At 46.8% G+C, this 14,286-nt stretch overlaps 1 protein-coding gene and 1 non-coding gene across 8 annotated transcripts in view; both read left to right on the forward strand.

The window, feature by feature from the left end:
* UVRAG (UV radiation resistance associated) overlaps positions 1-14,286 on the forward strand; it is a 327,227-nt gene that overhangs the window by 296,377 nt on the left and 16,564 nt on the right. For all 7 annotated transcript variants that reach the window (XR_016232752.1, XR_016232751.1, XM_017344617.4 and 4 more), the window contains one exon: positions 5,567-5,658. Coding sequence is in view for 5 of the 7 variants with exons in the window: in XM_017344617.4 (XP_017200106.3) it covers positions 5,567-5,658 (92 nt within the window). In the remaining 2 variants the exon portion in view is untranslated. The remainder of the gene's footprint in view (positions 1-5,566; positions 5,659-14,286) is intronic.
* Positions 12,502-12,623, forward strand: LOC127485270 (small nucleolar RNA SNORA26). Its single transcript, XR_007912391.3, has one exon. It is a non-coding gene; the product is annotated as a small nucleolar RNA SNORA26 (small nucleolar RNA).

Below are 14,286 nucleotides of genomic sequence, written 5' to 3' on the forward strand. Positions count from 1 at the left end.
GGAAACCACTGAACATTGCTTCTCCCCACTTCCCTTTGGTTTATTATCTATATGTAGCTTGTGCCTTAGTTGCCCATTAGCTACCGAGCTGAACAAAAATTGAATTGTTCCCATGGAGTCCTAAACCAATCAGAGAAGAGCTGAAATTCGAGCTAATTGAAACCAAAATTCCATGTAAAGACTGCTTAGACTCTTTGGGTGGCGGTGCAGTAGGAAGTTGTTACAAAAGGTGTTTATTTCTGAGGCTAATTTGAGGCAGTTAGACCCCAAGCAATATTTGGTTTGCTTGGGTTTCTTGGCAGTGCCTTCCCCAGTCAGAGTGAGAGCAGAGGGAGCGCTCCATCCGGCAGCGGGTGCTGATGGAGGTTGGTGAGGGTAGTTTTGGGTGGACACGAAGTGAGGTTTCTCAGGGAAACGAATGCTTCTTTTAACCGCCCTCAGCTGCCTCTGGGCTGTTCTCCTCCTGGCTTCCCTGTGTGAAGCCTGGGGCAGGGGAAGTCAGAATCTTCCTCTGATGCGCCAGCCCTCAGCAGTTTTCCTGGCTCCCCTCTGAAGTGAGGTCTCCACTTCGCTTCACTTCTAATTGAACTCTCACAACAGTCTTCTTAGACAAATATTGTTAGTCCTGTTTTATAGACAATGCAGATTGGTTCTGGAGCTTGTTCAAGGTGACACATTGTAAGGCAAGAACAGACTGAGTCCAGATCTATCGATCTGTCATGTCCAAGACGGAGCTGATGACGATTGCGGTACCTCGCCTAGTGGACCCTCGACAAAACGGAATGACGGGGACACCTAGGAACTGAGTAGTTGACGTTCATTCTCCCCTCCCTGATCCTGTCCTTTCCTCCTTAGTGGGGTTCCTTCTTTTCCTCTCTGTAGAAATACCTTACCAGGAAATTACTTGCTGAAGACTCCTTTCAAAAAGTTGGACAACTGTTTGCCTAGGCCAAGCAAGGAAGGACCTTGTGCACGCCACACAGCAGAGCTGGGTGTTCTGACCACTCGCACACACCCATTGCTCCATTTCACTGTGGGACTGTTTGAAAGATGTTGGCATGGCTGTTGTTTATTGCCACCTCCCTGGAGTGCTTGCAGTCAGAAGCTTGGGAAAAATTAGCACTTACAGAATTGAATAGACGTAAGGTGCTCCCTTTGATTGAAAGTGACTCTTCTCCTTTTTCTGATTCCCATTCAAATTAGGTCAGTGATAAAGCATTATTGAGCACCAGTTCTGTGCCCAACTTTGTGGTGCATGCTTGATGATGATAATGGAAAGAGTATAGCTGTATCTTTATTTATACTATATATAAATTATATATAGTGTATAGGTATTATATATTGAGCACTTAACTGCGTACTAGATATTGATTTTAGTGCTTCGTATACTTTATCATATTTAAATTTTATGGTAGCTTTGCAAGGCAGTTGTCATCCTCATTTTGTAAAGAAAAAAACTGAGAAGTCAGAAGTGAAGTGACTTATCCCGGTTTTGGGAGATAGCTCTCTAACAGGGGAAACTGACTTGGTAGATCAGATGATGTCTTTAATCAGATTGAGAAGAGTTCCAAGGTTTTGTCAGAGTTTGGGGAGTATCCAGCGACAGGCCCACAAAACAACTCAACAGGTAGGAGAGAAGCAGCAGCTACCACTTCTAGAAAAGTAAACAGGAGAGTACAAGTATTATGTGGCTCAGCAGTGAGCGATACTTACATAAGATGCTGAGTATTGGTTTGGCAAAATTGAGAGGATGAGACGAGAAGTATCTGTGAGAGGCAGAGAGTCAAATCCTTACGGTCTTTTAATTTAAAACTCAGCTAAATAATGTGTGGAAGAAGGGATCAACTGTGTGAGAGATGAGCAAAAGAGCTAAGTTCTCATGGCTCATGGTAGGAAAACAGTGGACGATGTCTAACATCAGGGAGGGAACGAGAAGTATTAATCTGAGCATGTTATTTAGAACTAGGACGGGAAAGCGGAAACAGCTAAAAAGGATAGCTACTGAAGAGCAGGGAGCTGCTGTTTGTTTTCTCATAAGCCTTGTAGTAATTTAGACTTGACGGCAGGCGCCGCGGCTCACTAGGCTAATCCTCCGCCTTGCGGCGCCGGCACACCGGGTTCTAGTCCCGGTCGGGGCGCCGGATTCTGTCCCGGTTGCCCCTCTTCCAGGCCAGCTCTCTGCTGTGGCCAGGGAGTGCAGTGGAGGATGGCCCAAGTGCTTGGGCCCTGCACCCCATGGGAGACCAGGAGAAGTACCTGGCTCCTGCCATCGGATCAGCGCAGTACGCCGGCCGCAGCGCACTGGCAGCGGCGGCCATTGGAGGGTGAACCAACGGCAAAGGAAGACCTTTCTCTCTCTCACTGCCCACTCTGCCTGCCAAAAAAAAAAAAAAAATTTAGACTTGACAGTACATGTACTACTGCTTTTCAGCTTTTTGGCTAAGATCAGGTGCACAGTACCAATACTTTACTAATAAAATTAACTTAACATGTTTTTATGTGTCCATTTCTTTTTGTTGTTGTTGTTCTCTGTGTTGCAAATTAAAAGGGTGATACAGTAAGAAGAATTTGGAGCCCTAATCAGGAGGTTCTCTCCTTGGTCTTGCCCCTTACCACCTCTCTGGCTTTGGGCAGGATACTTGCAAATGAAGGATACTTCATTGCTTCATTTATAAAAGAAGGTTGGAAAGATGATCTCCCAAGCCCTTTAAGCTATACAAATCCTAGGGTTCTACAATAAAAATAAGAGTGCGATTCTGCAAAGGAAGAGTTAAGACCTGGGTGGAGGCTTGAAATTCCCATATTTTCCTTTTTTTGGTTGAAATCAGACTTGGAGAGAAATTTTCATTGTGGTCTCTGAAAAGAATTCAACACCCACCTTCCATTGTGGAGCCTGGGGCAGGCAATTGCCTGTGTACTGGCTCAGAGACACATAGCTTGGTGTTATTTCAGTATGAGGCTTTTTTGATATTTAATATTTTTCAGTATGAATCACAGGTGAAATTTCCATGCCATGTGTAAACAATTTCACTTTTTTATTGAAACAATGAATTCAGGAATGTCATATTGGGATATCAGCCATTTTGCTTTTATCAATGTATGGAAAAAATGCTTTTATATTAATGCAAGAAATGATGTCATTTAATATGGAGTAGATCTTATAATTCAAGGTCAGCAAATCTCGGGAGGTGCTTTGGGTCACCAAGCAGGATTCGAAAAAGGAAAAGAGTGTTTTCCCTCTGTCTTCTCAAGTGCTGTTACCAATTTTCTTCTGAGACTGGGGTGGGTGGTGGAGTAGCATGGCTTGGGGAAAGGAGGGCCCAGCTAATAACATCTGCACCACGTGGCCCCTGGAGAATTTACTTCCTCCTTCTGGGTTTGTTTCCCCATCTGCAGAAAGAAGGGATTGACCTAAACAGTATCCAAGATACCTTTTAGTTTTAACATCCTATGTTGCTGTGTCCTTTCTTTATGTATGTATTCATCCAGGCCATCCAAGTGACACAGATTTTAGGATTTTTCTTAATAGCTTGGTATTGGGTCCAGCATTGTAGTACAGTGGCACAGTGGGTTAAGCAGTCTCTTACAATATGCCATATTACAGGGCCAGTTCAAGTTCTGGCTGCTCTGCTTCCAAGCCAGCTTCCTGCTCATGCACCTGAGAAGGCAACAAATGATGGCCCAAATACTGGGCCCCTGGCACCAATGTGGAAACCTGAATGGAGTTTGTGGCTCCTGGCTTTGGCCTGGCCCAGACCTGGCTGTTGCAGCCATTTGGGGAGTGAACCAGCAGATGGAAGATTCATTTATGTTCATATCCTCTCTCTCTCTCTGCCTTTCAAATAATTAAATAAATATTTTTTAAAAAAACACTCCAGTATCAGTGAGAGTAAGCTCTCTGTTAAACATGCATTGCTCACTCATTCAGAGAAAAATGATACAAACAAGAGGAAACCTCCTTTCGTGTTGGCAGTGACTGTTAGGCAGAGAGAGCTCTTCCACCGACTAGGTCACTCCCCTACTGGATGCTTCCAATAGCCAGAGCTAGGCCTAGCCAAATCCAGGAGCCTGGAACTCAATCTGGGTCCTCCCACAGGGGTGGCAGGGACCCCAGGTACTTGAGCAGTCTGCTGCCTCCTGGAGTGCACATCAGCAGGAAGCTGGAATCAGAAGCTGAGCTTGGACTTGAACCCAGGCACACACATATGGGATATAGGCCACCCAAGCAGCATCTTAACCACTGCACTGAACACCTGCCTCGATTTTAGTTTTTAAGAAAGGAAAATATTGGCTGGCACTGCGGCTCACTAGGCTAATCCTCCGTCTGTCGTGCCGGTACTCCAGGTTCTAGTCCCGGTTGGGGTGCTGGATTCTGTCCCGGTTGCTCCTCTTCCAGTCCAGCTCTCTGCTGTGGCCCGGGAAGGCAGTGGAGGATGGCCCAAGTGCTTGGGCCCTGCACCTGCATGGGAGGAAGCACCTGGCTCCTGGCTTCAGATCGGCACAGCGCCGGCCGTAGCAGCCATTTGGGGGGTGAACCAACAGAAGGAAAACCTTTCTCTCTGTCTCTCTCTCTCACTGTCTAACTCTGCCTGTCAAAAAAAAAAAAAAAGGAAAATATTAAATTTAAGTGTTAAAGAGTAAAAGCCTTAAGACTGATGGCCCTTCACATTTATATGCCAGGACACAGTTTATAAAGTGTGTGAACTTTCTTCATATGAGTTAGGCCATCTGAAAAACAGTTTTGCGGGGGGCTGTGGTCTACTTCCTGTGTACCTGTGTGTAGATGAGCATAGGTAGGAGTGTGGACACACACCTACCTCAGTTGTCCATTGTGGTCGGTTGAGGAAGCGAATGGTTGGCATTCGGAGACGGAGGGGAAGAAGGTAGATGAAAACCACTTGTACGCAGAAGGACACTTAGTCCTAGAAAACCACCTCTGGGAGAGATAAGTCCAAGAAAAGGCAGAGGTCGCCCACGAGCCTGTGGTTTCCTCGCGCAAGTGCTCCAGCCGCGTGCTCTGATTCTGGACAAAGAGGTAGAGATGCAAGACAGATACAGGCACGGCCTCTGTGAACGGTGCCTGGCTGTTTATTTGCTTCATAAACACAGGCTGGGCACCAGCCCTGTGCCAGACACTGTTAGAACCGCACACGACTCCAAGATGGTCCTTGCCGTGTTGATGAAAGCGCAGAGGGAGGCCCTGGGAAGAAGGAAAGCTGCCAGGATCGAAAATGAAATGCTTGGGATTGGTGCTGGCAGACCCTCGAGGGTCCGGCAGGGGAGAGGCAGACTCAGCTACAGGAGTCCTGGAAGCATCCTGGCTCCACAGTTGACCAGGTTAGTCTCCTCCCCTTGCACGAGGCAGGGGAGCCATAGGCTGAGGCAGGGGAGCCATAGGCCGAGGCCGCTTTTAAATTCCATCCCAGCAGGGTGGTTGGTATTGGGATCGTGCATTTCCACTTCCTCTCTTGGTGTCCAAGAATTAACCGGTTGAGTGGTTCATTTTCCTGAAGCATTATCTAGACTGCCAACATTTGTTTTAATTCTATTCTTTCCACCTTTGCAGCTGAGATATCAACATGGACTAGGGACTCCAGACTTGAGGCAAACCCTTCCTAACCTGAAAAACTTCATGGAACATGGACTCATGGTCAGGTGGTGAGTACCTTTACCTCTGATATGCAGAAACTGGGGTGTGGCTACTGAGCTGGTGAGACTTCCCTGACTTCCTGTTGCTCCACACCTGCCTTCTGGGGTTTCTCCTGAAATGAGACATGTAGAGAAAAGGAAAGGCAACCCTCCGACCTGGGTGAGTCTAAGCTGCAGCCTGGCTGAGAGGACGGGGACGGGACCGTCAGCTGAACATTGAGAGGTTGTCTGGCAGGGAATCCTTAGGTGCATTGCTGAAACTGACTGCGGGACAGCCAGTGTGGGCGCTACAGAGCCCCGAGGGCTTTCTGAAGAACAAATGGCGGACCCGCCTGTAGAACAGAATCAGGGCCAGCGCCTGTGGGAGTGGGGGGCAGACAAGGGGTAGCTCAGCGGCCAGGACCTAGTCTGAGACCAAGAGATAGGTTCTAAAATGTCTCTCTCGTTTGATGTCAGTGCCTGTTGTACCATGAGCAAGCTGTTGCTGGCAGTGCTTTGTCAAAGTAGCATGTCACAGCAGGACACCCACATCCCCGTATCCGAATGTTGGTTCCACTCCTCTACCTGTGACCCAGTTTTCTGATGCACCATTCCCATGAATGCTGCCTGGGAAAAAGCAGAGGTGGCTCAGGTGTTTGTGTCCCTGGCAGCCATGTGGGAGACCCAAAGGGAGTTCTAGGCTTCTGGCTTTGGCCTAGCCCAGCCTTGGCTATTGTGGGCATTTGGGGAATGAACCAATAGATAGAGGATCCCTCTCTCTCTCTCTTTCTCTCTCTCTCTCTCTCTCTCTCTCTCTCCCCCTCCTTCACCCCCTCTCTTACGCTACTGTTCAAATAAATAGATTTTTTTTTGTTTTTTTTTTTTTGTTTTTTTTTTTTTAATGAAAAAAGGCATGACCCTTTGACCAAGAGAAGGGAAGAGGGTAAGTCTGATGTAAAGAAGATGTTAGACTGATTGACTCAACTAAGATAAAAGGAACGCTGTAAGTTCTGGCCATTCGGTTCTGAATCCTTGGGTGACAGCCTTAGCTTACAGAACCATGGGATGTGAGTGGGAATGAGGCCGTTGGGGTTAGACAGCTGGCAGCAGTCGTGTGACTTCCTCTAAGGCACCGGCTGCTTATCCCAGTTCTGATCTGCCGTGGGGTTGAGGTCCTGGTTTCTGAAATGTGATTTCCTCGTCTGTAATCCCTGCCCTGCTCTTCTCACCAGACTGTTGTGGGGATGAAATCAGATGTTAGATGGAAACACTACCTGGGGAGAGAGGTTCAATATTAGCTTTATTTTCTCCTATGCCATAAGGGTAGGCCTGACACAGATAATAAGAAAGTGACTTTTATGGTCAGTCTTCACTTTGACATTTGATTTTTGTCCTATGAGATCTTTACAATGGTAAGTTCCAGACGTCTGGTTTTAGAAACAGACAACTGTTTAAAGTATCGTACTCAGAATATCAAAGTAATTACCAGAGCTCGATGCCGATATAGACCTTGGTGCCTGAGGAGCACAGGAGAGGAATTGAGTTTTAATGCAAAGGGACAGCAATAACAGTGCTAATAATGAAAGTGAGCCAGAAGACACTTCCTCACGTCATGTCGGTGTGAAGCTCTGCGCCAGGCCCTCTGGAGAATGACCTCGGTGCAAGGCTCCGACCCTGCCTTCCAGGGATTTGCGGTCGGTCGGAAACCAGGCATTCCTGAAGCGTGTTCTAGCACAGATGGCAGATAGCCTCACATAATGAAAAAGAGGCCACTCACAACAGCACCCGATTCAGCTAAATGAATTTTCCCGGGACAGATAGCAAACTGTCCCTGGACTTTTGAAGGGCCTGTCTTTTCTCCACCGTCAATAATGTCATTTCTTCCACAGAAGGGTGCTTCGAAGAGCTCGTGGAAAATGTGTATTATAGAAAAATGATGCATAGATTTCAAAAACTGTTTGCACCAAAATAAACTTATGTTTGAATTCCATTTTCTACGAACTTCTTGTGCCCTTATCTACCACGTTCCCTTATACACAGGGATCTGTTTCCAAGCCCCACATTCTCCTCCGTTCTTTGATTTGACTATCCGTGGGCTAGCACCACATTCTTAACTATTGTAAGTAAAATTTCTGTAGGTCTTGTTGGGGTTTGAGGATGCCCAATAAATAGCATCCCTCTTCCCCCTGACATTTGGAACCATTTGTGGGAGAGGAAGCAAGAGACAGCCTAATACAAATCAAAATGTCAGCTTTATTACTGATAAAGCTGCTTGGAAGATGTGGCTTTAGATCTGTAATAAAGCGGCTTGCAAAGACATCACTCAAAATTAAACTTCCCCTCATCCTCGCGATGTGAGTGGGAGAAGGAAGGGCTCTCCCTGCAGAGGCAGCCCCTTCGCCCCACTGCCGAGAGCCAGGCAGGCGACTCCTCTGCAGGAAGCCAGCTAAGGCTGCACCAAGAATACCGGCTCTCTGCGACGCCCCCTGCGTTCATCTGTCAGAGAAGCCCCTCCTCCTCTGAGGGTGAATGAGAGCGGAGAGAAGCAGTGGTACTTCTCCTAGGCCGGGGTCCTTCCCCCCTTTTCTTCCTGCCTTCTCTCATGTTAAACCATCCGCCTCCTGGGGTAAACTCTGCTTAGTCATGATGTATTGTTTTTCCCTACATTATTGAATTTGATTTGCTAATTTTTTAGAATGTCTGCATCTGTGAACTGAAATGAAACGGGCCTATAATTTTTCTTTCTCATAAAACCCTTGTCTGATTTTGGTTATAACATAACCAAACATGATGAGGTTATGACAGCCTCATAAAATAGAGAATGTTTCCCCTCTTTGCGGTTCTCTAAAGCAGTTTATTAAGATAGGAGTTAGCTCTATCCTGAAGGTCTCATAGAACTTAGTGAAACCTCGTGTGAGCAGTGGGCAGTGTCGATTTTTAGCTACTGAGTTAATTTCAGTCATGATTGCGGGTCTGTTTCTGTTCTGTTTTCCCAATTCTTCAGTACCTCACTCCAGTCCGTCAGCACAATGGAAGTTGTGTGAGCTAGCGGGGTGCCCACGGAAGTCCGTGTTGCCAAGCCGACCCAGGGCCACTTTCCTGTCCTTGTCCTGCGCTGCAGCTCGGTGACCTTTGGCCTCGCTGGCCATCCTCCGTTCTTGGCTTCCACAGACCACCCTCTCCCGGCTGCCCTCCTCTGGCTGCCCCTTCTCTGTTTCGCATGTTCCTTCTCCGCTACTTGACCAGCAAATAGTAGAAGTGTTCACAGTGCCGCCTCGGCTCCTCTCCTCTCCTCTCTGCTCTCTGCTCGTGTATTCTCACCCAGTCATGTATTCTGAAAGATCCGCTACGTGTATGCCTCCCGAGGTTCTCTCTCCAGTCTAGCCCTCTCCTGCCGACTCTGGGGGAGCAGAGACCTCCTGGTCACTGCCCCCTGGAGCGTCAGAAGCATGTCAGCCTTAGTCTTGTTCCTCTCAGCAAATGCCACTCATCTACAAGTGGCTCAGACTGGGGCATCATCCTTCATCCTCTTAATGTCTTAATTCCCATTCCTCCTGGATTTGCTTTTTTTTTTCTTTTTTAGATTTATTTTCTTTATTTGAAAGGCAGAGTGACTGAGAGAAAGGGAGAAATAGAGAGAGAAAGATCTTCCATCTGATTGTTCACTCCCCAAGTGGCCACAATCACTGGAGGAGCCTGGGAACTCCATCTGAGTCTCCCGCATGGATGGCAGGGGCACAAGTACTGTGGCTGTCTTCTCCTGCCTTCCCAGGTGCGTTATTAGCAGGGAGCTGGATCTGAAGTGGAGCAGCTGGGACTCAAACTAGTGCTCTGATAAGGGATGCCAGTGTCACAAGCAGTGGCTTAACTGGGTGCACCACAATGCCGGCCCCCCACCAGATTCAGTCTCTAATGCGTTATCTCTACCTGCAAAACATGTCAGTCTGACCAAGTCCCACCATCTACTATTACCACCGTCATCTAAGCCACCACCTTGCACAGACAGCTGTGCCAACTGTGTCAACTGTGTCTCTGATTCCACTCATAGCCCACCACTGTTCATCCTCCATAGTAGCCAGAGTGACCTATTTAAACTTAGGCTGTATCTTAACCTCTCCATCATCAGTGGTTAGAGTACCATCTAGGTTATTTTCATGACCTACTTGAGCCCTCCCTTATCTGACACCACTCTCTCCTTCGTCATGGACCATCTGCACACGGGCCTTCAGTTAGTTCTGAGGACAAGCTCGTTCCTGGCTAAATCTTCACACTCACTGCCCCCGCTGCTACGAAGGGCTCTTCCTGTTCCTTCTCTCCTACCACCGTCCTCATCCTCCAGAGAGGGGATGGTTTACGAAAGGGTACATCAGCTTTATTGGAAAGTATAGGCCACCTTATGCGGTTGAAAATTCTTTTTAGGGGTTGAGAGGATCTGGGTTTTGTGGGTCCTAGAACTTAAACAGTTTGACAGTTGTCTTAGTTTTCTGTTAGTTTAACAAAATACCTGAAAATGTGTGCTTTGCAATGAAAAGAAGCTTATTTCATTCAGAATTCTGTAGACTGGAAATCCAAGGGCCCAGCTTCTGGTGAGGGCCTTCTGCCTCAGCATGGCAGAGGACATCATGGTGAAACAGAGCGACCCATCTATCCATGATATATAAATGCACTAAAGGGTGGAGAATCTTTTTTCTGCCAAAGGCCATTTGAGTATTTATAACATCATTTGCAGGCCATACAAAATTATCAACTTAAAAATTAGCCTGCTATAGACTGACTGAATTTTCAGTCCTACCTGCGGTTGCCTTGGCAGAGCCCAACCAAATAATTTCTCAGGCCTTATGCAGCCTGTGGAGCAGATGTTCCCCACGTCGGGATGATTCCCTCACTTCCCATAGATCCCACCTCTCAACACTGCTGCGCTGGGGACCGAGTCTCCAGTACTTGACATTTACATGACATATTCAAACCATAGCAGAAAAAGAAAGCAAAATGACAAATATCAAAGTAGGGGGAAACTGTAGAATTCGATTTCTTAGAAACTTAGAGAGTAGTTTCCTTTCTTCTGAAATTTCTGTAGATAATTTACCCCTGAAATGTCTGTGGAAATTGTTCCTCCCCACTACCTGACTGTCCCTCCCCTCCTAAAACGGTCATCTCCAGCCACTCTCAGTTGTGAGCTAAAGTGAAACGGTTGGCTTTCCAAGCGTGGTTGACCCATGGGCCTGTGGCAATAAAAAACTGGGACCTAGGTCTCTGGCACTTGATCCCCTAACATAGAGATTCGTGTAGGGCCCCTCCGTGCCAGCTGCGCCAAGCACATTAACAGGGATTGAACAATAATGTGCCATTTTATGATACTCTAATGAAAAATAGGCTGCCAACATGGAGGCGAAGTACAGCAAAATGAATGCCACAAAGTGGTTCTAAGTGAAGACCGCTGCAGGAAGCCAAGCTGCAAGTTACAAATCTAAACAGAGCCGGAACAAGCACTTTGAGCCTCAGAGGAAATCTGAGAATTTCCAAGAGCAGCCCGGGATTGAGGAATTACCTCCCAAGCCTCTGCTCCTTAGGGCAAAGGGTAAAAAAACTCAGGCTCCTCAGGGAAGCTCTTACATCTTTCGTAAAAGAAAACACTTCCATTTCCCTGTGGTTGGTAGCACTCACACACTGGCCCCTGCGGAAGCAGATTGCTGTATATTTGTATATATATATTTTCGTGTCAGGATGTCAGACCGACAGGATCAACGCGTTCACTGAATTCCTCCTCATGATAAGCTTCAAAATATGCAACAGCTTGTTGTGTTGTGGTTTGTTTATGAGACAAGACTGTGATAAAAATTCTTTTAATGAAGTGGGTTTTTTTCCCCCTTGCACATTACAGAAGCGTCTACCTGATTAGTCCTAAAACAGCCTGGTTTTCCTCCTGAACACAGTTGCTTGGGACACGGTTCTCGGTGACTGATGCCAGCTCTTTCCAAAAGAAGTCCCCCATTCTCAAACAGGGATCATTAACCCAGTATCATCACCACGCAACATAACTTGGAAAAGCAAAGTCTCAGCTTCGAGGCTTTGCTCTTGGATATTTTAGTGAAAAGTCACCGGAATGGCACTTAAACATTCCATTCTTTCTTGTGCTACTCACTACAAAGTAGTCGGAGATTCAAATTGACATGCACACCCACCGCTGATGCTGGTGCTGAGTTATGGTCAGGGAAGAATGTGCGTGCAAGCTGCTGCCTGATGGCTGCCAGTGAGCTGATGAGGTTAGAACGGAGTAGAGGAGACTGTGCTGTGGTTTCTCTGCATGGGCCATGGATGGGCTGTGTGACGGGGCCCCAGCATCTGTGACGGTGCCTCCATCGCGTCTCCCCGCCTCAGCTGACCTCGGCCATAACGCACCCTTTTCTGACCCAGGTCCGTAACTCTGACAAGTTCCCACTAACTAGAATGGCCTGCCCCTTCCTCTGTCCCATCCAAATGTTGCTCTCACGTCAATATCCAGCTCATATCCAACCTCACTCACTCACCAGGCCCGGAGGCAGGTACAGGGGTAAACGCGGATGCCCTCGTAGCTTAGGGCCGCTTCTCCCACCAGCCTTCTGAGCAGCATGGGGCTCACCTGTGCTGTGCTCCCCCCGGCTTTTGGGAAGTAAACAAGCCATCTCTCCTGTAATATTCATGGAGTATGCTCCGTGAGTAGCAGAGTGGGTTAAGGAGCAGTGGCCCAGTTATGTGGAAAGAGCACAGGCTGGGAACCCGAAAGCCAGCACTGCCATTTACTGTCTCTGTAAGCTGAGGCATATTTGAACTGTCCCTGGATCTGTCAGTCAGGATGACAGTGCCCACCTGACAGTCCAAGTACACACCTCTCCTGTGCCCTCTTCCAGCTGACGCGGTGCGCTAAGATGGCTGACACAGAAGGCTAGGGTGCGTCTCCATGTAACCCAGAGAAGAGACTGCACCCTCGCCTTCAGAGCCTGTCTGGAGTCACAGCTAAACCAGGAAAAAAAAAAAAAAAAATCTAAGTACCCAGTGCACCGCCTGGCACTTAGGAGTACTCAGTAAATGCTAGCCGGGCCAGGTGTTTGCTGCAGAGGTTGGGAAGCCTCGTGGGATGCCTGCATCCCATATGGAGAGCCTGGGCTTGAGTCCCGACTCCACTTCCAATTGCTGCTTCCTGCTAATGCACACCCTGGGAAGCAGCAGGCAGAGACTCAGGTGGTTGAGTCCCTGCCACCTGTGTGGGATACTTGGAGTGAATTCTTGTTCCAGGCTTCAGCCTGGCCCAGCCCACACCACTGGGGGACATTTGGGGAGTGAACCAAGTAGAGGGAAGATCTCTGTCTCTCTCTGCCTCTACCCTTTCCCCCAATCTGTCTTCTCTGCCTTTCAAATAAATTAACAATCAAACAAACAAAAATTGCTTATGAATGAATCATTATTATGATCTCTGTCTTAAGTTAAATCCATTCTTTATTGTACTTGTTTTGTTTGCTTTTAAAATACAGTCATCAACAAGTAGGTATAGAATGGTTCTTTCCAAATTTTAAAATAAGGCTCATGCTCCCTTCTACGTTAATGGTACAAAATATTCACCATCTCCTTCTCGCTTTCCCTGAGTCTTTTGTAAAACTTTCTGAAGCCTTAGAGATAAGTAACCTACAAATCTGTTTGCCTGCGATCTTTATTTGGTACCTAACTTCTAATCCAGTTCCCACTCATAGTTAAAAGTGCTTAATAAAAAAAAAAAAAATCTTACTTAGAAAACGTTCCGTTTCAACTTGTCACAACCCTGTGAAGGAAGTGGGGCTACTGTACTGATCAGAAAACCAAGACTCAAAAGCATGAAGTAGCTTGCCAAGATCACAGGGGGAAGTGGTAGAACTCAGTCTAGAAATAGAAACTCAGACGTGGCTGACTCTTGGCCCTGTGTTCCTTTTACCATACCATGATGCCCTTCGTGAGTTCATGGTCATTCTGTTCCTTCTCTGCCCTTCCCTGCCTTCCATCTCTGAGCTACCTATATCCTAACTCCTGTTACCTGCTACAGGGAAGCCCAGCAAGGTCAAATCCAGAGCGCTGCAAAGACAGTACTGCGAAATGTTGGCAGCAGCTCTCAGGGGAAGTTTCTGTGTTGCTTATCCCAGCATTTACCTCAAAAATTCAGGAAGCTAAAAGTCATCAAACTTTGTGAAGAATTTAAGACAGAGAAAATCGAAAATGATAATATGTCTCAACTCTTAACCAAAGAAACAAGAAATCTGAAGAAGAAAGTTGATGGTTGGACAGTGTCCTAAAGCGTGTTTGCCCATAGGATTTGTCTTCCTTGAATGAAATGTTCTTTTTTCAGAATAAGATATGATAAAAGCAGGATATCCGAGCCATCTGGCCTGTCTTAACTCACTGAATGTTTTGTTCTAAGTTAACCTTGTCTCAATTGTAAAGGTAAAACTGTCACCTTCATAGAGCAGCGCAGTACAGAGGAAGGGGCACTGGATTTGGGATTCAGAAAATGTGGGTTCCAATTTCAGCTCCATAACTTAATATTCATGAATAATTCTTGAGTATCAATTTTGTAAATAAAGTTGACATCAGCCCTATTTCCCAAGCATAGTTGTATGGAACAAATGAGATAATGTCTGTCAAAGTGGTTTATAT

This window comes from Oryctolagus cuniculus, chromosome 1, assembly GCF_051225735.1.
Source record: "Oryctolagus cuniculus isolate XC-2025 breed Fujian yellow rabbit chromosome 1, ASM5122573v1, whole genome shotgun sequence".
NCBI lineage: Eukaryota > Metazoa > Chordata > Mammalia > Lagomorpha > Leporidae > Oryctolagus > Oryctolagus cuniculus.